Genomic DNA, 23,875 nt, shown 5'->3' on the forward strand with positions numbered 1-23,875 from the left:
GCAGTACTTTTGCACTACTTTTTGTCACCTGAGCTGGGCTTGTTTACTTATTTTTTAATCACAAAAACCCCAAAAGTTATATTTTTGGCAGCTGTAAAGGCCCTTTTAAAAGTGAAATTAATAAGCATCAGGCTGAAGGAAGTGCCTCTGCCAATTTCTCTTAACACTGAGACTGGAGTAAGTGTCAGTGAATAAATGGGAAAACAAAGTAACTTGCATTACTTATTTGAAAAATAAGCAGATATTTTCCTATACATTTTTAAGTTACTTTACTAGTTACTTGAAAAAAAAGTAATCTGATTACGTAATTTGCATTACTCCCAAAACTGTTTACCTCAGTACAATATCATGTTTATGACCAGACCTCATCCACAAGGAATTTTGTTGGTGTAAATAGTATGACTGGGGTGAGTAACATACATTTACAAATCAACATCTGTTCAGTATTTAGCAACTTGATTCACCCTAATGAATGACAGCTACATTGGTATTTTCCACTTGCAATTAAAACTTGTGAAATAATGGATTCAGCTTTTTTGATGCAAGAAACATGGACTAATATTAGAAGTGAACTAAATAGTAGAACAAATCATCTTTAAAGCAGGATATTTGAAGTGGCACACTTTTAATGTATTAATTAAAGACCTCAGAGCAATGAGAACTCTAAATGGTCCAAGGTCAAACTTCGATAGGGGAAAAAACGCTGTTGCACTGCAATACAGCTTTAGGCTAGAATTTTGAAGGAGAAGCGGGAAAAAAACAATGTAGAAGCTTGTTATAAAAAGATGATGTTCCAAGTGTTTTTAAAGATGTAAGAATAGCACTGCAGTTCTCTGGCGTTATCAAACTGCAAGTCAAATGAGGTGTGTAAAACTTTAACATCCAAACATTATTGTTATTTTTACAGTTGGACGTTTGATTGCTCACTTTTAAAGTGGTAGTAGATATTTTGATTCTCTGATGTACGTGTCTTTGCGTCATTTGTGTGCGAGTTGGCGAGATGTTGCTCTTCTAAAATAGATTTGAAATGGCAGTTCTACCCTGAAAAAACATGTTTAAAAAATGTCAGGTCTCAACCGAACACAAGTTTCACATTAGCACACAGATGAACGTATGAATATTTTATGCAACTCACCGCATCTTCACCGCAGCCTATTTTCAAATGCTGTCAATATTCAACATTTCATATAACAGGAAATGTAAACAACCGGTTGTTGGATATCTTTCCTTGTCTCTCTCTTTATCACACTGTGTGTATGTATGAGTGCAGATACCGCTAGTCTAAAACAACTCAACGAAAAGTGCTTTTCATTTCAATAACAGCTTTCAATGGGATCTTTCTGATCTGTAATGAGGCAACCGGCTCTTTCTGGGATTCTGAAGGTCGTCACATTTTTCTGGCACAAAAAAATGCCTCAGTTCTTGTAACTGACAATTTTTGAACACTTATGGTATCTGCTTTGATTCATTTCAAATTCCTCAGAATAGTCACAGAACTACTTTATGTACTTGGAATTTATCTTTTTAGTTTAACCGTGTTGCTATTTATCATCCTTAAGTGGTCTTAGGGTCATAGCCTGAGCTTGATTTCTGGTCAGGACACGTGGTTGTTGTTTTTGTGATGTGACTAAACCACAGTACAAGCAAGTGTAAGACTGACTTCTGTTGAGCCCTTGAGCAAGACACTTAACCCCAGGTTACTCCAGAGGGGCTGATTGTGTCAACATTCTCCATTACGATCTATAGAGTGAAATGTCAACTACAGTGTTACCACCATTGGCGAATCGCCTGTAGTTCTTTGAATTGCAAAAACTTTCGAAGTGCAGCTACGGATGACATATACTATCTTTTCAATGACAATTTCAGCTTTGCATAAGGTTTGAAATAGGTTTGGGTCTTTGATTGACGTTTGTAGTTGAAAATCCGTAACTACACTGGGGGAAAAAAGGTGTAGGAATGACTATTTTTACTCAAACATTTATAGTAAATTTTACAAGCAATTAAAATGAAACTGCAAGTAACACATTGAATTAGACATGGAATTTTGAAGTAGAACAATAAAATAGTATTTTTTTTAAAGCTTATTCTGATAATCTTACAAATTAGAATATATATATATATATATATATATATATATATAGCCAGGACAAGATCTTTTAACACATTTCTACGTTTCTAAGACATTTCTTTTAACTCTAAAACACAATACAATTCAGTGCAATGCAAAATTAAAAATGCAAGTAAAACACCTGTAAAATTCCTTCATATTAATACAGCACATCGATACAGCCCTGGTTTTCTTATTTATTTATTTATATTGCTAAGACATGCACTATCGACTTGTTGACAGGTTCTAAAATGTAAAAGTGTACTTGGTTATGCACAGCTGGATGGATGGATGGATACATAAATAAATAAATAAGTTCTGTCAAACGACTAATCGCGATTAATCACATCCAAAATGAAAGCTTTTATTTACATAATATATGTGTGTGTTGTGTATATTTATTGTGTACGTGCAAATACACACACATACAATATATATTTTGAAAATATTTACATATATTTACATGCGTTTATTTATATTCATATAATTTGTATTTTATATATATATATATATACACACATAACATTTTTCTTCAATATATACATGCATGTACATGTATTTATATATACATAATAAATATACACAGTACACACATACATTATGTAAACAAACACTTTTATTTTGGATGCAATTAATCAAGATTAGTTGTTTGACAGCACTAAAATAAATAAATATATTTATATTATTTATATTATAAATGGTCATTTGCATAGATACAGTTATATATTGTAGATAAATCTGCCATTTTTCAAGTTGCAGCTGTCCCAGAGCAAACAAACTAAAATTATTAATTATGATTAGATAATGAGTGAATTATGTTCAGTCTTTTGAAAGTTTAGCTAAAAAGTTTTTAATTAATTGCAAGTATTAAATACGACCAATTCAAGCTATTCATTCAATATACATTATTAACCTGAAATGATTCAGATGGGACTTTACAATAATGTTTCATTGGTAAACATTAGTTAAATACATGGTTAACATGAATACACAAAAACTTTTATTATTCATTTATTATTATTATTATTATTAGTAGTAGTAGTAGTAGCTAATGATAATGCTTACCTAACATTATGTAATGGGACCTTATTGTAAAGTGTTACCAGGATTCATAGAAATTTGAACATCTCTGAAGTTGTTCATACACACGGTTCTTACGTTTTAGATACTGACAATTCATCCATATTGTACATTTTAGTATTTATACAAAAATATGAATATGTACATTTGCTAAAACTGAACTTTATTGCAATGTCATTAGATTACTTTGCACTGTATAAATAAGACTTAATGAGCTTATTTCAATTTCCAAGAGCATCCCGCTAAACCTTTGTGAACCCATGTTTAACAAGTCATTTTTCTTTTTCAATTTGCAATGTATAGCAAATCGGCCAGATTTAAGTGCACACTTTCTTGTAATTGTGCTTTGCATTGAAGCATTGAACTGAAAGGGCCTTGGGTATGTTGTAAGTCGCTCAGATAAAAGAGCTAAATGACTGTTTCTGCTATGTTTACAATGCTGAGAACCTTAATTTCATCTCAGTGGACCTCCCTGAGTCTAGAAAATGACATATATTTAGTTAATAACCGACAAATGCTACATATAGCACCAGAGCAACAAAGCTGTATCCTCTGAAATGGCTGTGTTTGTTTATGTAGATGTCAGGGAAGTGTCTGTTGTTCTCCTAACAGTCAACAGAGGGCATCCTCTCTGGAATTCCCTGTTTATCCGAAGCTTGTTACCATAGTAACCACACACCTGTGTTGCATTTAGAGCTCATTAGTCAACCGTTAAATGCTCCCTTTGTTTCAGCGGTCATTTGTGAAGTCTTATTTGTAGGATTAATGCGATCCTGACCAGCTGTCTTTGTGTATTCTGTTTAATGCTCCTGTTATTGAACATTGTTGTGTTGACCTAGTCTGTCTCTTGGATTTTATTCTCATTTTGTTGCACCGATGTAGTGGCTTATTGAAAAAAAAAATTAATAAAAAATCAATAAGTCAGTGTTACTTTTGGCCTGTAGATTTTAGTTGGAACTGGTATTGTATCGTCTAGAGTTTCTACAGAACTCTAATGAATGTTGAAAGTTGAAAATGAAAAGCCAGTTAGCAAAGTCTCATTAACGTTAAAACTTCACATTGAGCGATGACAGATTCCTGAGATAAAACTCTCTGTGTGTCTTTCCTCAGCTTTGACTGATGGTCTCTTTTCTTTAACTTCCGCCATACCATAAGTTTAATTAAAAGCTGACATTTTGTGTGAATACCAATGAGCATGAGGATGATGAGCTGGCAGCGTGTCTACTTACAGAAATTGCTTTTTAACTAAATCTAAATATTTGCTGATGTAAAAGGTATTAAATTCTATATCAACAAGATTTGATAAGATATGAGTTAATGAAAGCTCATTACATAAAATGAAATGATAGATCCTAATTGCTTTATGTGGGGAAAAAAAGTTGAAACTGAATAAAAAATAAATCTATTAAAATAAGTAAATAAACTTCTGTTATGATATGCTATATATTTTATTACAGACCCAAATTAATACATTTATTTATTTCTTCATCCAACACAGTCTCATGGCAGTTCATGGCATAACTAACTGACTAACTAACTAACTATTTATTAATTAATTAACTTTTTTTTTTTTTTTTTGGCGAAATGGTGGCTAAATATGTATTTGTACAATCTCATTTATATGTTTTTGTACAATCAGATTACATTCCAGTGACAGTTATGGGATGGAGTGTGCTTGAGTTTGGACCTTTGGACCTTTGGATTTTCTAAAAATCATATGTTTTCATACAATTCACATTGAGATTAGTGCATAATAATTATATCCTGACAGAGACAATTTCCTAAAATTTCTTAGTTTCCAAGAGTCTGAATTGTAACATATTGTGAAGTATTTATGACAATTTAACATAAAATACATACAATAGAATCAAAGATTATCAAATGTTTGTAGACAATGTCGAATAATATGCTTTAAATTGCATGTTTATCACTCCTTTGCACTTCAGAATTAATATCTGTAAAGTATTTTATTTTTATTTTTTATAATTAGATACTAAACAAGGCAAAAAAAGTACACTATTCATTTAAATTTCACACAGATCAAATGTTTTAAAAATCATTAAAACTAAATTAATTTAATTTAAATTCAGTCACATTTAATTTTAACCAAACTACTTATTAAAAATACATTATAGTGTGTTTAATTAAAATACACTTTAATAGATTGTTGAAATGCATTTTAAATATACTAAACTGCAACTTCATCTGCAACTTCATTATTAGAAAAAAAGTATTTACAAACATATTTAACTGTACACTGTAAAAAGATTGCTGTAAATTTTACAGTAACTTACTGGCAGCTGGATGCCAGTAAGTTTCTGTAAAAATTGTTACAATATTATTATTGTAATTGCATTTACAGTATAATAATGGATTTACTGTATTTTCATTTACAGTATTTTTTACCGTATTTTCATTTACAGTATTATCACAGTTTTTTAAATTTACAGTATCAGTGCTGTAGTGTTTATTTTCATGTAGGTTAAACATTTGTTACCTGTAAAAAAATAAAAATAAAAAAACAGCACTGTAATCCATGATTTTTACCACACCAACCCAATAAAAATCACAATAACTCATGAGCATTAGTTCTGATAATATTCTATTTAATTGTTGAACATTTTCTTTTTAAAAGTACAAATTCTTGACAAGTCTTGATCTCTAGGATGAACTAGCTGAAAAAAAGGGCATCACCACAGTCCCCTGGGCATCTTGTATCATGGCAAAACATACACATACTGATAAGGAAAAACAAGTAAGTACACTAACAGTCAAAACTATTTCAACAGTAAGATTTTTGATGTTTTTAAAGAATTCTCTTCTGCTCACCAAGGCTGCATTTATTTGATCCAAAATACAACAAAAGCAGTAATAACGTGAAATATTTGTACTATTTAAAATAACACCTTTCTATTTTAATATATTTTAAAATGCAATTTATTCCTTTGATCAAAGCTACATTTTCAAAGGTAAATTCAGCATCATTACTCCAGTCTTCAGTGTCACATGATCCTTCAGAAATCACTCTAATATGCTGATAAACATTTATTATTATTATTATTATCATCATCATAAATATTTAAAACAGTTGAGTAGATTTTTTCAGAATTCTTTGATGAATAGAAAGATCCAAAGATCAACATTTATCTGAAATAAATAGATTTTGTAACATTATACACTATACCATTCAAAAGTTTGGATTCAGTGTGTTTTTTTTTTTTTGGGGGGGGGGGGGGTTATGGAAATTACTACTTTTACTTGAAAAGGATGGTTTAAATTGATCAAAAATCAATTTAAATAAAGACATTTATAATGTAACAAAATATTTCTATTTCAGATAAATGCTGTTCTTCTGAACTTTCTATTCATCAAGGACACCTGAAAACATTTGACTCAGGTGTTTTCAATATAATAATAATAATAATAGTTTTTTGAGCAGCAAATCAGAATATTAAAATGATTTCTAAAGGATCATGTGACACTAAAGACTGGAGTAATGATGTTAAAAATTCAGCTTTGATGACAGGAATGAATTACGTTTAAAAATATAGTCAAATAGAAAACATTTATTTTAAATAGTAAAAAAAAATTCAAAATTGAACTGTTTTTGCTGTACTTTGGATCAAATAAATGCAGGCTTGGTGAGCAGAAGAGGCTTCTTTAAAAACATAAAAAATCTTACTGTTCAAAAACTTTTGACTGGTAGTGTTAATAAAATGAAATAATACAGTAAAAATTAGTTTGTGGTGTTGTGTTAAATTTCAGTAAAAGTTGACAAGCTCTCCGATGAGAAACAGCAGGATGGTATTCAGGCAGATCCTTTTTCTTTGCACCCTCTTTCCAGAATTCCAGCTGATCTGTGACTTCCAATGCATTTTGGTGCCACAAAGATTGACTGTCTGAATGAACCTGCAAGCACAAGAAAAAAAAAAAAAGCATTATTTTTCAAAGCAGTGTTTACAGAATTTACCTCAACAGTCAAACTTGGTGATGTATGCACTTTGATGTTAATAAAAACATCAATCATTAAGTTAAGTGGTCTAAATGTATTTGTCTGTATTTATATATTCTGTGGAAGGTGTAGGACCAAGAAATGTGCGTCCAATCAAAACGCTCGGTCTGAGCGTTTTAATTGGCTTTCCTACCTGCCTGTCAAAGTATGTATTTGCATACCTCTGCACTCCCTGTTCACGCACGCTGTGCAGACAAAGCAAGAATGGCAGGCAAACATCAACAACCCATTCTTCCTTCCTGGTATTGTAGTACTTTTACTAACTGTGCTGTAAAGTTTTCTCACCGGTGAATGACACATGATGTAGCCCAGCGGTTCCCAATTCCAGTCCTCGCGCTCCCTGCTTTGCATATTTTCCATGTTTTGCTTAGTTAACACAGACCTGAATCAGATAACCAGCTCGTTAGAAGTGAGCTCCGTGCATGAACTGTGTTCCGATTGACATGCTCCCTACACAGTGTTCATTGCTCCCTACTCCCTGAGCAGGGAAAATCTGTTGAAGTTTATTTCACTTCGGGACATTCACTCACAGATTTGCGCTGCACGAAACTTCGTAGAGAAGTGTGACATAATATACCTCTGTAAATAAATACAATTTAAATTCACGTCTCGCACACTTTAATGCACTTTGTATGGAACATATATGCTCGCTTTGAACTGGAATAATGGCGGAATATCTGGTGATGTCCACTTCGCAGGGCACTTATGACTTACGGTTGAATAGAACAAACGTCGGATGTGATAAGACATACATATGAAATGTGCAGAGCGGGGAGGGCGTGAGGACTGTAATTGGGAACCGCTGATGTAGCCTATTGTAGTAATTTAATGTTGTCTCTGGTATTCTGCTCTTTGAGCGTATGTGCGTTCAGGGGACATGGCTTTGGACGGCTATTGCAGGGAGGGTGGGACATTCGCTTTCAGTGCTATCAAGCTAAAGTTAACATTTTTCAAGATCTCCTATTGCACCTTTAATGGGTTTGATTCCAAGGGCCGGTTCTTGGGTGAGTGGATTAATTTATGTATCAGAATAGATGGGATACAAGTCAAATAAAACAGGCTATGCTGAAAAGTTACATTGGCTTAATTTTTTTTAAAGCGACAAATATAATTAATTATAATTTGCACTTACAAATTGCATAAATAATATTATTAAATTAATGTTTTAAATATAAACAAAAAAATTTAACACAAAAATATGTAATGATAGAAAAAAAAAATAGAATGATACTTGAGACTAAAATTACCAGTAGGTGGCAGCAAGCCACTGTTTCAAGCCATTGATTCAATCAATTCATTAAAAACTGCTGATTCATTCAGGAACGAAGAAACTGTTTTTATGAATGGATCAGTGAATCACTGATTCAAGGCATTCAAAAAAGGTAAATTCATTCAGTAATGAAACACTGTTGTGTGCAGAGACACACAACATGGCTTTGTTTAGGAACTGTTTTTGTGAAATAGAGACAATATTTTCTTCACGATTTAAATCACTTAATATTAACTTCTTGTTTATTGAATTTTGTTGCCCTGACACTTAGTAAAGTCTGCCACAGACCATGCTAAATGGTAACCAATCTGTTCATGTCATTCTAAATGTGTGTGTGTCTAAGAAAAGCTGTGCTTATAATACCATGATTAAAAATATATATTTGTTGCTATACAGTAACAATAATCTAATTTTGTCGGATATCGGTATTATGAATTTATAGGCTACAGTAAGTTAAAGATACCTGAAGCAGCTGCATTTTGCTGTTTAAGTGCTAGTTTAATAGAAATAATTTTAATGCGCATGAAAACTCAATCTTGATGCGCACAAGAAATATAAATATAATAATATATATGGTAATATAAACATTCGGGGCTTCAGCCCCCTTAGCCCACCCCTAGCGATGCCCCTGTTTAATTCCCAGGGAATTAATAACTTAATAAAATATGTAGGGGAGCACAGGGCACAAACTAACATGGGGTTAGTTGTAACACACATGGTTTAAATATTTCCACACATGCCAGCATAACCAAATTTACAGTATTTACTAGCTGCCATATCAACACTATATAGAGAATAAAGTGCACCAAAATTCAAAAATCGTTTGAAGATGTCGCTGAATATTTAATCTAGAAAAAGTATAGAAGTAGATTTCTGGCTGAAGTAAATTTTGTAATCTCAGTTTTTAGTATTCATTTAAAATTAGACAAATCTGCTATTATTTTAATCTCCAATCTGTTATTTATCAGTTTAGATAGTTTTATAATGCTTTGCTAACCAGCAGAAGACACTAACCAGTTTTAACTTCCAGTTGCACAGATGGGGAACGTTGTAACACTGCGTTACAGTGTGCCTCACTATTATTAAACTATGCTATTCTATGACATTAGCGATGCAATTTACACCATTTACTTTTATGAGTTTTAATTAGAAGCCACAAGAAGCAGGTGAATAAAGACTGACAATCGATGTTTAATGTTCAGAAATTATTATTTCAAGAAATGTAAAGCATTTTGGCTCGTTTATGTGTCTCGTGTCCTATGAAAGCTGTGTGTGGAGGGAGGGGAGTGTATCATTTATGAATTTATGAATGTGTTTCTTCATTTGCGCACTCGGTTTTGAACTACACTGTATACGTAGCTGCGTGTTGCGATCAGGGCCATCCCAAGCATGGTTGCAATGCGTTCATTGTCAAACTCCAAAATTAGATTTTTTTAATTCTTAAAAATGGCATTATTTTATTTGAAAAAGTTATTGATTTTATTTTATTGACAAAATATTTTAGTTTATCTTGTATATATTTTTTAATTAGATCCGATAACATTTTAAGCTGTCATATGGTTATGTTACAACGTGCCCCTCACATGTTGTCACATTTCACTTCCATTCTTTTGAGGTAAATAACGAAAAACATATACACTGTATTTATGAAACAACGCAACATATTTGTACTAGACAAGTGTGAAATTAAAGTGTATAAAAAAATTATACTCGAACCCCACGTGGATTTACACAAACTAAGAAAGTCAAACAGTGTTAGGTTGTGCCCCGTGCTCCCCTACATTAAATACAATATAACTTGCTTTGAATAAAAGCATCTGGCAAATGCATGGATGTAAATGCAATGTAAAAAATGTATTTTGGGTTACCTAATTCTGCATTTCTGTAAAATGGACAGCTGGCTGTATGATGATTCTGCCTCATATTCAGGATCCTGTTTTTGCTTGTAGAAATCTCCTATAACAGACAGAGTCACAACACCCTTTTAGTGTTACTATAGTTTATGATCAGAAAAAACAAAAAACCTACCGTACAGTAATACAAACATTTTTAATAAAATAAAAAATTTTGGTAACACTTTACAATAAGGTGTCATTTGTTAACATTAGTTAATGTATTAACTAATATGAACAAACAATTAACAATGCATCTATTACACTATTTATTGATCTTTGTTAATGTTAGTTATTGAAAATACAGTTGTTGTTTATTTATGCTAGTTCACAGTGCATTAACACATGTTAACAAACACAACTTGTGATTTTAATAATGCATTAGTAAATGCTGAAATTAACATTAACTAAGATTAATAAATGCTGTAGAAGTATTGTTCATTCTTAGTTCATGTTTACTAATGTTTTAAACTAACGTTAATGTTAACTGATGAACCTTATTGTAAAGTGTTACCACATTTTTAATATTGATTAGCAAAACTTACTATATTAATATATTGCTAGCCCGTTCCTCTCGTTCTGCGAGTTAGTAGAGAACAGCAGCCGTGGCTAATTTAGCTACTTTAGTAACATTAGTTAAGTTGACGAAAGCTCACCTGTTGTTACGACGGCAATCACAGGAAAAGACTCCAATACTCCACCGATGCAGACAACATGACCACAAGACCACAAACTTGAAAATAAAATACAAAAGATGTACTTTACAGTGGTATTTCTTAACTCAGTTTTCCTCAGTTTTTCATGTTAATTTGCGGTTTTATTTTATGTTTCTCACTGAATTTAGGGACCGTCTCTAAAGTTACATTCAACATTGGTACACATGTTTCTAACTTAAATAGCATTTGAAGAGAATGACACTTTCGATAGAGGCAGAGTACAAAAGATATTATGCTTCTCTGTGTTTGTTAACTTCAGCTAACTGACATTATTAACTTACCAGTTGATGTTATCGTCGATACTATGGCATTCACAAGAAGAGGCACCAAAATACACCTCCGACGTTGCAGATGACTTCTAGACTAGAAACTCCAAAAGAACAAACAAAAGAAGTACTTGAAAATACTGTTTAAAATCTCCACTGAAACAGTAATGTACACTCAGTAATGTTATTTCACGTTAGTTCATTTTTAAGGTTAAGTAACGACTCGCCAGATGAACTAACTTGCATTAAAGGGCAGAAGAACCTACAAATGTGACCCTGGACCACAAAACCAGTCTTAAGTCGCAGGGGTATATTTGTAGCAATAGCCAAAAATACACTGTATGGGTCAAAATTATCGATTTTTCTTTTATGCCAAAAATCATTAGGATATTAAGTAAAGATCATGTTTCATGAAAATATTTTGTAAATTTCTTACTGTAAATGTATCAAAACTTAATTTTTGATTAGTAATATGCATTGCTTAGAACTTCATTTGGACAAAGTCTTGGACAAAGTCTTATGTGTCAATTTCGAAAAATTGACACATAAGACTGGTTTTGTCGTCCAGGGTCACAAATGTGTTTCTCGGTTTAACTAAGTTTAATTTCGACTAATATAGGCGACCTTAATTTACTCACCAGTTGATGTTATCACCGTTATGGCGGCGTTAATCCGGCCGTCAGTCAGAAAAAAAGGCCCCAACTTCCGACATGAAAAACGACACGATGAATAATGTTAGTTTGCTGTTAACAAGTTAAAACATCTTAAAATATCTTAGTTTTGCATAAAACAGAAATAAAATACTAACCTTTTTGTCCAGTTAACAGTGCAACGTTTCTCTTTTGTCCTTTTATCACTGCTTCCACCAAACAGTAAACAAAAAAAAATCTCCCTTGCCATTGGTCAGTTTTTCGCAGGCAAGTTCACTACTGTAAATTTACAGTAATTTACTGTAAATGGATTTACAGTAGTGAATAATACAGTAGTGACCATATATTTTCCCATAATCCTTTGCTGTTTACAGTAAAATACTGTATATAAATTTTACATCATCTTACTGTACATATTACAGTAAAATATTGTTCAAATTACAAAAATCGGTTACAGTGTAACTTTAACTGACATTAAAGTATATTTTAGTTCACATTAACAACATTCAGCAGTACACTTTTTGTATTTCAAAGACAAAAGAAGCAATTATGAAAGTACGCTTAAGTAGGTCAAAAAACAAAACAAAACACTGAAGTTCAACTAATTTAATATAGATTTATTAGAATGTAATACATTTGAAATCAATTACAAATGAAATGCATTTAGCTTCACTGTTATTCACAGTGTATTTTGCATAATAAATACACGTGTATGCTAGTATGCTAAGTGCACTTTTTTTTTCTACGAAAGCGCCACCTCGTAAAACAGCTACGATCCTGAACAGGCTGATTCATACATCTCTTTTTTTAAAGCACTATACAGGGTCATGGCCTCTGCGTAACTACAACAAATTGCTGCAACATTTCTTAAACCTGTAATTACCTTCCTTAAATCAAATTAGGCACTTAAGAAGTGTTTCGCTTCCATGAATAAGCTACAGTTGCATACTCACTGCAGCCTTGTTTAAAGTGTGGAGTGAGTCTTTAATTACAACGGTTGATTCCCCAGGTTCTCATCAAAGCCTCTGATTACATTTTAGGTCAACAGATTACGGAACCACTTATGAGAAACTCAATGAAAAGGTGGGAGTAAAGACCATCCTCAGCTATCTATACGTCAGCCCCAACAACAAGCGCAAGGTAAGATTTATGGCATCCGTTTCTTCCATCTGCTACACCTACGGATTGTTAGTCTTCATGATATCTCTTTTACGAAGGTGTCAAAACATTTTTCAAGGTGATTATGCTTATGTGCGTGCGGAGCTCGAACCCTCAGCTCATTTATGACCGCTTACCGCGTTGGAAGGATTTCTCAGGTCTTCTTCTTGGCTCAGTGTGCTGTTGGCTAATATATCCTCTGGTAGTATTTACTAACCTCTCCTGCTTTTTATGAGATCAATACATTTTAAAGATTCACTGACTACAGTACGCAATTTTCATTTGGAGATATAGTAGCATTCAAAGCAAAACGCACTCGTATCATTAATATTGATAAGGCTGTATTTTTTCTTTTTTTACTTTGAGGGCTAATGAATTATGAACAGGATGAAAAGAGATTCATAAATTGCTAGAGTTTTAATCAAAGGCATGACAAGAAGGCTTGTATTTATGGCTTGAGGCTTGGGAGTTTGCTTTGACAGTGTAAGCTATCTTTCTCTGTCCTCCTTTTTTAAACCTCTTTTTTCTTTCTCTTTACTCTTTTCTTTATCAAGAGGAGTCGTTTACTACTTAATTGTGGCTATTAGTCAATTAATTATGGGCTGTAATGAAGACGGAACACGCCTCCAGTAGGTATCACTAAGACGTGCTAAGCTACATGCTTGTTATAAAGTTCTGTAAGCTGAAGTTTGTGAATTTTATGGAAGTCTAAGTACATCTGTACTATGCTTTAATTAGTTTGATTGTTTAAAGTTAGTTTAATCAGAGCTCAATTTTATTTCTGGCTCATTTGATTATAGATTTTTTTTTTCTAGTCATTCGGGATGATCTATTTCTAGCAAATGAAACAGCTTAAAGAAACTTAAATTTATTATAGAAATTAAGGATTTTCTAAGATTTTATTCAATTCAGTTTTCCCATGTTTTATGTGCACAATCTTTTAAATTTGCTGATATTTCCAGGTTTTCTGTAGTCACCTTGAAATGAACAATTCATTTAAATTTGGAACAAATTTAATAGACAGCATTTAACTAAATAGTTTGCTATAATGAAGCAGATTTAAAATGCAGAGCAGAATGTCTGAGCAGGGTTTGAATCAGTGAATCATTTTTTTTAATGGAATTTAGTTCATTCAAATGAACCATATGAACAAACCAATTCATAGAATGAATCTAGATTTCCCAAAGCTACTTATTAGAAAGAAAACACAACCTTTATGCATAACCTGTTGTGGGGATGTTTTGTTTTGTCAGACTTTTGGTTACATAATATGCATAAGCATTATTGGTCCCACTTTATATTTGGTGGCCTTAACTACTGTAACGGGACTGACGAGACGTGAGACGTGCGGATCCAAGTGCAAGCTTTTATTTATAGGCATGGTCATAAATACAGGCAGGGTTGAGCAATGGCAAACAGATATGGAAGGGACAAGACAAAGAGTAATCCTAGGGCAAGCGAAGTTCAACGATCGGCGAACAGTATCCAGTGGGCAAGGCAGAGAGATAATCCAGGGAACACGGGCTAGAATCCAATAGGGGTGCAAACAGTGTCCAAACGGCAAGGCAAGGGTTAATCCAGGGAACACGGGCTAGAACAAACACGGGAAAACACAATCCAAAACAGGCAGGGGAAAACTAACAGGGGCTCTGTAGAGTTGCTACGGCTAGGGGAGCGGAGGGCCAGGTCCACGTGGGAGTGAGAAGACCGGGGACTGAGGCAGAGCAGGACACCCAGGCAGAACCGGTGAAGCAGAGAACCCAGGCGGAGACCAGGACGGAACAGGAGCCCACCAGGGCAGAGCAGACGGAGCAGGAGCCCACCAGGGCGGAGCAGATGGGACTGGAGCCCATCAGGGCGGAGCAGACGGGGCAGATCGGGGCGAGAGTTCAAAGATGGCCTTCTTAGCCATGACAGAGAGTTCAGGGACAGCCCTTCTGGCTGCGACAGGACAGGCAGAGAATTCTGACTCTGGAAGGTCAGCGGAGACGTGCTGCTGCGACTCTGGACGAGCAGCTGTGACGTGACGTGACTTGACTTTAGGAGATCAGCTGAGACGTGAAGTGACTCTAGATGATCAGCTGAGACTTGGCTTGACTCGTTAAGATCAGCTGTGACTTGACTTGGTTCTTTAAGATCAACTGTGGCTTGACTTGACTCTCTGACATCAACTGAGACTTGACTTGGCTCATGAATGGCAGCAATGACATGACGGGGTGTTGTTGTGGCCGCCGTTTTGTGAACGGGCTCTGAGCGCACGCTGGTACGTCTGCGGATTTCGTGAGCGCACGCTGGTACGTCTGCCATTTCAGTCACAGACGTGGCATCGCTTTCCCCTTCCACGACACCCACAGTGAATAGTGAGCCAACAGTCAACAAAGCAAAGTCCAAAAAACAACACAGTGACAAACGCGTCGAAGCTATGATCGCAGAGGTTGATTAATGCCATCACAAAAAATCTCAATCAAAATAATGTCCGGTAAATCAGAATAATGAGCGATGGCTAAAAACTCTCTAATATGGTTCTCCAGTGATCGTGGGCCTTGTTTAAGGGCAAACAATAGTCTTGTGTCCATACCTGACAAATGTCCGTCTGAAAAACTGCTGGATCCTTGTGTGGCCAAGTATTCTGTAACGGGGCTGACGAGACGTGAGACGTGCGGATCCAAGTGCAAGCTTTTATTTATAGGCATGGTCATAAATACAGGCAGGGTCGAGCAATGGCAAACAGGTATGGCAGGGACAAGACAAAGAGTAATCCTAGGGCAAGCGAAGGTCAACGATCGGCGAACAGTATCCAGTGGGCAAGGCAGAGAGATAATCCAGGGAACACGGGCTAGAATCCAATAGGGGTGCAAACAGTGTCCAAACGGCAAGGCAAGGGTTAATCCAGGGATCACGGGCTAGAACAAACACGGGAAAACACAATCCAAAACAGGCAGGGGAAAACTAACAGGGACTCTGTAGAGTTGCTACGGCTAGGGGAGCGATAAACGCATACAATACTCAGCAGTGAGGGAAACAAAGTCCAGGGTTTATATAGAGATTGTGATTAGTGAGAGCTGTGTGATCCTGCCTTCAGCTGTGTGTGCAATCAGTGCAATGGATGATGGGAAATGAAGTCCAGTGTTATGTATGGTGTGAGTCAATGTGGTGAGCGAGTGACCTCTGGTGGAGGGTGAATGGAAGTGCAGACCAGATTCGTGACAATGTACTTACATTTAAATTAATAATTTGATACAATGTGCGTATTGTGTACATACATGTTTTTACATTGTACTTATATTTTTAAAAATACCTGTATGTAGTTACATCTGTAATTCATTTCAGTAATTACATTTATAATTACACTGTTGACCCAACCCTTACACCTTAACCCCCACCCTTAAACCTACCCACACCACCAAACCTGTCCCTATAACCTTACCCATATCCCACGTCAATAGCAGTAAAAGTGTTTTGCAATACAATAAGTACATTGTACTTATTTTTTGATGTAAATACATAGTAGTTAAGGCCACCTAATATAAAGTGTGACCGCATTATCTAATATGCACAAATAGAAATATGCACAAATTTCATCAATAAAAATCAATAATAAAAAAAAAGGATGTTGTGGGATTGTGGAGTATGATTTACAAGAAAACATTATTTAATTATTTCTGCTTCAAAAATGATTTAATTTAATTTAATTTAATTTAATTTAATTTAATTTAATTTAATTTAATTTAATTTAATTTAATTTAATTTAATTTAATTTAATTTAATTTAATTTAATTTAATTTAATTTAATTTAATTTAATTTAATTTAATTTAATTTAATTTTCACTGTGCATGTTGTTTAGGAATAAAATACAATATAAAGCATGCAAATTATAAACCATTATGTAAAATCCTGTTCTGCTCAGATTTCTGGCTCAGTGCAGAAGAAAAAAAAGTCATTTTGACAAGACGAATTTTAAAAATATGTATTGTAATTGAAATTTACAGACACACATAGATAAAATGTGTATGTATTTTGGGTGTATGGAGACAAAAAAAAAAAAAAAAAAAAAAAGCTCAATCTCAAAAATGATAATTCCTGAAAAAAAAAAAAAAAAAAAAACACACAACACTTTTTAAAAAATGTTTTAACAGTTTTTTTCCTGTAGTGTCTTGTCTTAAAACATGCCAGTTAAAATGTAATGAAGTCAATTCAGTTTTGTCGCTACTTTCGGTTAATTACTCCCCAGCACTGCTGCTCAGTCTTGTTCCCTTCACTATTCAGTTAAGATGCAGGAACTCTGGCAATCGTGACACTCAATCATAATGTAATAATCTGGGATTTTTTTTTTTTAACAGATCAATTTTGTTTTTCCTACAGTTGTGGGTGCTTATTTATGGATTCATATTTCCCAACAGTTCTGAAGCAGCAGATTTAATTAAGTTGTGTCTAGACGGCATCTCTACCACCAACACATGCACAAATGTCATCAACATCTGCTCAACAATATACTGTATTGTTCATCCACTCTGAATGCCAAAGGACAATCATTTTCTTCAACAAAGTAGCAAACTTGTACACCAGAGGGGGAGAGACGAACCCACAGGAGATGTCCCTTCCTCTTGTTGTGTCTAAGTGCTTCATTTCCCAGCCAGTAATTGAAGACGAAACGCAGGTTCACATAAATAGCTCCTCTCACTTCCACTGACATTATAAAACCAGGTCGGTGTCGTAATTAAGGGCTCTACTGTAAACATAATAACAGCTTTGGGTCTAATAGAATAGTCAACATCCATTTTTCCGCTTTTATGTTAACGTAATCTGGGATGGACATTTATATAAAACAAGCAGTGATTCTGTTTGAATGTGAATGGTGAATTGAAGAAGGACTGGTCAATACAGCATATCACAAAGAGCCATAATGAGTATAGTGTGGAGTGGAGAGTAGAGCTTTATTAACCCATTAATGCTAGTTGATAGTGTTCTCGATGACGCACTGGAATATATTCAACATGGAGAACACAGCAGGGAGTGAATATTCATTTAGAAATATATAGTAAGTATAGGATACTGTATAGAATGTATAGTCACTTTATATTGACAGAACAGTAGAAAGATCTTCCTAAAGGGAATGTGTGAATAATAGAATATGGCTCCAATATGACAAAAGTGACAAATATGATAAAAGTAGCAACTTCCTACATTTCTGCTGAACACGATAATTACTTTTTATGTTATAGTAATGCATTGAATATAATATTTTTTCCTCTGAAGTATTTCTCATATATATATATATATATATATATATATATATATATATAAGGCAACAAATAAATATAACAATTATTTAGACAAAATAGTTTAGTTGATTAAGTTCTAATTAAAGTATAATTAAATAAACAAAAATAAATTAAACTAAAAACTAATATAAATAAATTTCAGCAACATTTTAATGTACAGTATTAAAAACATTTTGAGATTTGCTGTTTTATTATTAGTTATTATTATTAAGCAAGTACACATTAAATTAATCAAAAGTGGCATTAAAAACATTTTAAATGTTACAAAATGTATATATTTCAAATAAATGCTATTCTTTTGAAATATTATTATTTATTTATTTCTTTTTAATAATCCTGTATCATGATTTCCACAAAAAATATTAAGCAGCACAACTGTTTTTAACATTGATAACAATAAGAAATGTTTCTTCAGCACAAAAGCAGCATATTAGAATGATTTCTGAAGAATCGTGTGACACTGAAGAGTAATTCAGCATTGGCATCACAGAATAAATTACATTTCTAAATGTATAGAATATATAATAATATGTAAATAGTTGTTTAAAATTGTAATAAGATTTCACAAAATTGCTATTTTTACGGTATTTTGGTGAGGATACGAGCTTTCAAGAACATTAAAAAATCTTGCTGAACCCAAATTTTTGAAGAATAGTGTATGTATAATTACTTTTGTCTTAATTGTCTGTTGGTTAGGATATTATAAACCCATCTTCAAATGCTGCTTAAGCATATTTTAGCAAAAATGCAAAATAAATATATTCTGGCTGGTAAAAAATATCCAATGGATGTGATCCAATTATTTTAAATCTTTGCTCTGCAAACCGCAAAGTATGACACAGTATCCTAAATACAGAAATGACCACTTTAATTCATTCAGTATTGGTTTTTGTGTTCTCTCTCACTGACAGTCTTTCACCCGTAGCTGACCGCTTCTCTTGCAGGGTTTTGGCAGTGCCGCCGTTTCATTTTCCTCTCCGCTGTCTACAATCTGCTGTGGTTGCACTTTCTGCTGCGCACATTTACCTTCTCCCCGTGGCGCTCACTGTTCAAGACTGTTGCATTGTGGTTTGGCTCTTACCTCACTAGTCTAATTACTGACCATCCTTTAATGATTTTAGAGAAATATTTTAGCCCAATATGACAGTCAGTTTTAAAGGGTGAATTCATTTTCTCCATCTCATTACACTCTGACTTCATATAATATTTGCTATAGGACTGTATGGCTTGCAAAACATAAATTTGCAGGAACACCCCAACCCCCCAACCCGCCCCCGGAACAGATTTTGGCATATTTCGGTATTTGTTGATGCCTCAAATTCAATTTGTCACACCCTGTAATGCACCCCTAAAAGCCACTCAAATTTTCCACACTGAGAAATTTCTTTGTGAAATGTATAATAAAATAAAATCATTTTCCCGTAGAGCACCGGCTATTTCAGGACAGAATATAATAGCAATTTCATCTTGAGTAAATTTCATATTCACTACAAAGCATTTCTGGCGTTGCTCATTTTTCTCATTTAAATGTCTGCTTGCTTTTTCCCTCCCACCGCCTTGAACAAATTATCCACATGACATTTTGCTACCAAAACCACAAGCTCCACATCTGATTATTTATCCTCCATAACATTCAGCCCCTTTTTGTTATACAATATTATATTTAGCCAAGATAAAACCATGGCTCATCACTTGGATGTGGATTCTTGATTGATGTGGCTGAATCTTAAGATGATAACTCAAGACCAGCCATTTCTTTACAGGCTAAGCTTCACTGGATTAAATGTGTGTAAAAAAAGCAATCCTATTAATATAAGTCCTTACTGAAGACAACGTCCATCCATACTACTGTGTGCTAAATGTACATGTATCATGCTAGTAAACTGTCTATTTACAGTAAATTTGATATCATAAAATGATTACATCAGTGTCAAAACAAAAGGAGAAATTTTGGCCCCACTTTATATTAGGTGGCCTTAACTACTATGTACTTACATCAAAAAATATTTACAATGTACTGATTGTGCTCATAATGTATTGCAAAACACTTTTGCTGCTATTAAGGTGGGATACGGATAAGGTTAGAGACAGGTTTGGTGGTATGGGTAGGTTTAAAGATGGGCTAAGAATGGGAATAGGTCAACAGTGCAATTATATATGATATTACAGAAATTAGTTACAGGTGTAATTACATGCAGGCATTTTTTTGTAAAAACAAGTATGTACACAATAAGTGCATTGTATCAATTATTAATTTAAATGTAAATACAGAGTAGTTAAGGCCACCTAATTTTTAAAGATGTACTGGTAATTGTTCCCCAATGCAGCCATATTGTGTGAGTCTTATAAAGAATCCAGGCACCTTAAAGGTGCTGTATGTAGGATTTTGACTCTACTAAAGCATAAAAATACCATAATATGTTTGCAGATATTTAAGAAACATGCTAAGTTAACATACTTGTTTATCTGAAAAACAATGCTACAGTCAGTTATTCTCCTTTTAAAATGTGCATTCCGGCCCGGAATGTCTGTATTTGTTATGGTTTGTGAAACCCGCCCACTGCCAGTTTACCCAATTGTATTTCGGCACCGCGGGTTGCCAGTTGGTGGAAAACACAGCGTATTTAATTGTATTCATCGTCATGTGCACTCGTTCCTGTTGGTGTCGTTAATCTGGCAATCTGCCTGTGCGTCAAGTCTGAGGAGGAGGGGCCGGGTGAAAATAACCGTCTCCAATATTTTGAATTTGGACTGCAATACCTAGTTCAACCACTCGGTGTCAATCCTACATACAGCACCTTTAAATAAATACAAAATAAAGATGCAAAGTGGCATAACATTTTAAAAAAGTAGTCTACATGACCAGTGTTGGGGAGTGACTAGTTACATAAAACAGAGTTACGTAATTCAATTACAAAATAAATGTAACTGTAATCAGTTACTGAGGACCAAAAAAAAAAAAAACTTATGAAAGTAACAGTTACTTATGAAAATAACAGTTACTTATGAAAATGTTAACAGTTACAAAGGGGATTGCATCTGAATATTTTCACCCACATAAATATTTAATTGATTTCTTTCCCAAATTACATTGACTGCTCTAAAATATGATACACCAATGTTTCAGGAGTTCAGGAAACAGAACAGGACACATGCTTATTCGATAACTGATTTATTTCCTTTTGGGTTTATGATTTTTTTCCAAGGCACTGTTAAATGCCAGTGTTTTTTGTCATAGCTCTGCAAAGCTTTGATTTCAAAAACATTTTCATAGCTATTAAAGTATTTCTTATGATTTTAAATCTTTTTTTTTTTTTACCTTAAAACGAAGTTATGAAGGATTTTGAAAGTCTGACAGTAATAAGTCATGAGTCCTACTGTAAGGTTAACCATGCCTGCTTTAAATGTTTCAAAATGATTAACATTTGAAAACATTCATTTGAAATTTAGAAAAGTAATCAAATGTAATTACATTACTTTATTAATGTAATTGAAATATTTGCACTACTTATTACATTTTAAATAGGGTAACTTGTAATCTGTAATATCTTACATTTTCAAAGTAACCTTCCCAACAGTTTCCATGACTCATGCGATATATTAAAATGTTTCCCTGAGAGAGAGAAAAAAGTGATTACTTAATAATCTTTCCTTTCAGTTGGTCTCTGACTGCTGTGAATGGACTATTGGGTCATCTGAATCAGTTGATCTAATTCATTCACAGTAGTCTGAATGATTCAGACTGTGAACGAATTAGATCAACTGATTCGCCGAAAATATCTAAAAAAAAAAAAAAAAACACAATTCTTGAATCAGGCATTGCTTATTCTCTCATTAATGCTCCAAGGACAGCCTGAAGGATTTGGAACAAAAAACAACTTCAACTTCTGTTCAAAGCCATTGTATTATAGCACACTTTTATGATCCTTTATGGTGCGTTTGTGTCCTTTTTGAAACTTACAAATGCCAGTCACCATTAATCGTGCAGTACATTGTTAAAAATGACTTCTTTTGTGCTCTACAGAAGAAAAAGACCTAGAGGTGTAGGTATCATCAGCATGGCATGGGTAAATTATGACAGAATTTGCATTTTACACTTCTTTAATATAAGCTAAATGCGGAATGAGTGATTAAATGCACATCTTAATGAATCTTAATGAATCTTTTCCTTGTGGAAATGCCCTTTCAGTGTGATTTGATTAGTTTTGCTTTCCGTCTGTGAATACAAACATTACGATCTCACAAGGATAGCAAAACCTACCTACACAAAGTCATACACATACAGAGATGAAAACCCACTATTAAATAATGAAAGGTAAAAATGTTTTGACAGTCTGTTCTCCTCTAGTGCCCCAGCCTGTAATTGTTATCACAAGGGACCTTTCATTCAGATAAGAGCGAGTGAACTGTCTTTTTACAAAGCGATTTTTCTACTTTTTTAAAATTTTTTAATTTAACGGCTCTCTGTTGGCTTGCAAAAAACCCTATTTCACTCAGTCATATGAACCCCACTTGAAGTTTACCAGCATACAACTGCACATTTGTGTGTAGTTGCGAGCATGTGTGTATGTTTAACACTATCCGTGCTTTATGAGTATGAAATTACAATAACTAGCAGGTAAACAGAGTTTGCACTCCATCCCTGAGGACATCTCGTGCACTTTCATGTTCAAGGACCTGTTTTCATCCTTTCTACCTCTCACAAAAAGGCACATTTTTAAAAAGTAAAACATCCACATTAAACACCCACTTGTCAGGAGTACACCACACACGGCCTGCTGGGAATGAGGGGCTGATAGTGACCTCATGATAAATGGTGATAGCTGATGGCTAAAGCAGTTAACGTCACTAAACCAAGGTTGAGATTCAGATCATTTGTGTAGGATTTTCTCTAAGCTTTTAGCATGTTGATGCCAAAGGGGTGAAATGAGTGTAATTATACAGTACACTCTTAAAAATAATGCTTATTGGCATCCGTGGTTCCATGTAGAACATCCATGGAATCTTTCTATTCCACGAAAGGTTCTTTAGATTATTAGAATGATCTTCACAGTATAAGAAGAAACCAAAATGATGGTTCTATGGCATTGCTTTGAAAACCTCTTTTTGGAACCTTTATTTTAAAGGATGTTGTTGTGTGTGTTGTTTTCTGATATAGCAAGACTGTCTTTTAGCATAGCAACACAACTTTAGCATCATAAATTGGGTAAATACTGCAAAGGCTTGAAGAAACTAGCAGTCGTTGTGAAACGAGACACATACGGCGGCTCTAAAATTCAGATCGATCTTTAATTCATGATTCACTTTGCGAGAACTGAAGCTGTAGCAGTTTTGTGTGCCGATAAAGAGAAAACGCAAGAAGCTAGTCTTAATGGGTGTGATTTTCAGTCAGTTTCTGAGGTGGTGTGGGCAGTTCTGATGGAATGAGCTCTGCAGGGGAA

At 34.0% G+C, this 23,875-nt stretch overlaps 1 protein-coding gene and 1 long non-coding RNA gene across 5 annotated transcripts in view; one reads left to right on the forward strand and one right to left on the reverse strand.

The window, feature by feature from the left end:
• Positions 1-23,875, forward strand: part of LOC131544364 (VPS10 domain-containing receptor SorCS1) — a 218,216-nt gene that overhangs the window by 104,540 nt on the left and 89,801 nt on the right. For all 4 annotated transcript variants that reach the window (XR_009272115.1, XR_009272117.1, XM_058782521.1 and 1 more), the window contains exon 3: positions 13,034-13,133. Coding sequence is in view for 2 of the 4 variants with exons in the window: in XM_058782521.1 (XP_058638504.1) it covers positions 13,034-13,133 (100 nt within the window). In the remaining 2 variants the exon portion in view is untranslated. The remainder of the gene's footprint in view (positions 1-13,033; positions 13,134-23,875) is intronic.
• LOC131544389 (uncharacterized) lies at positions 7,507-11,067 on the reverse strand. The gene is made up of 3 exons (XR_009272125.1): positions 11,018-11,067; positions 10,338-10,425; positions 7,507-7,581 (listed from the first exon to the last, which is right to left on the reverse strand). It is a non-coding gene; the product is annotated as an uncharacterized LOC131544389 (long non-coding RNA).

This window comes from Onychostoma macrolepis, chromosome 01, assembly GCF_012432095.1.
Source record: "Onychostoma macrolepis isolate SWU-2019 chromosome 01, ASM1243209v1, whole genome shotgun sequence".
In the NCBI taxonomy this organism is placed as follows: Eukaryota; Metazoa; Chordata; class Actinopteri; order Cypriniformes; family Cyprinidae; genus Onychostoma; species Onychostoma macrolepis.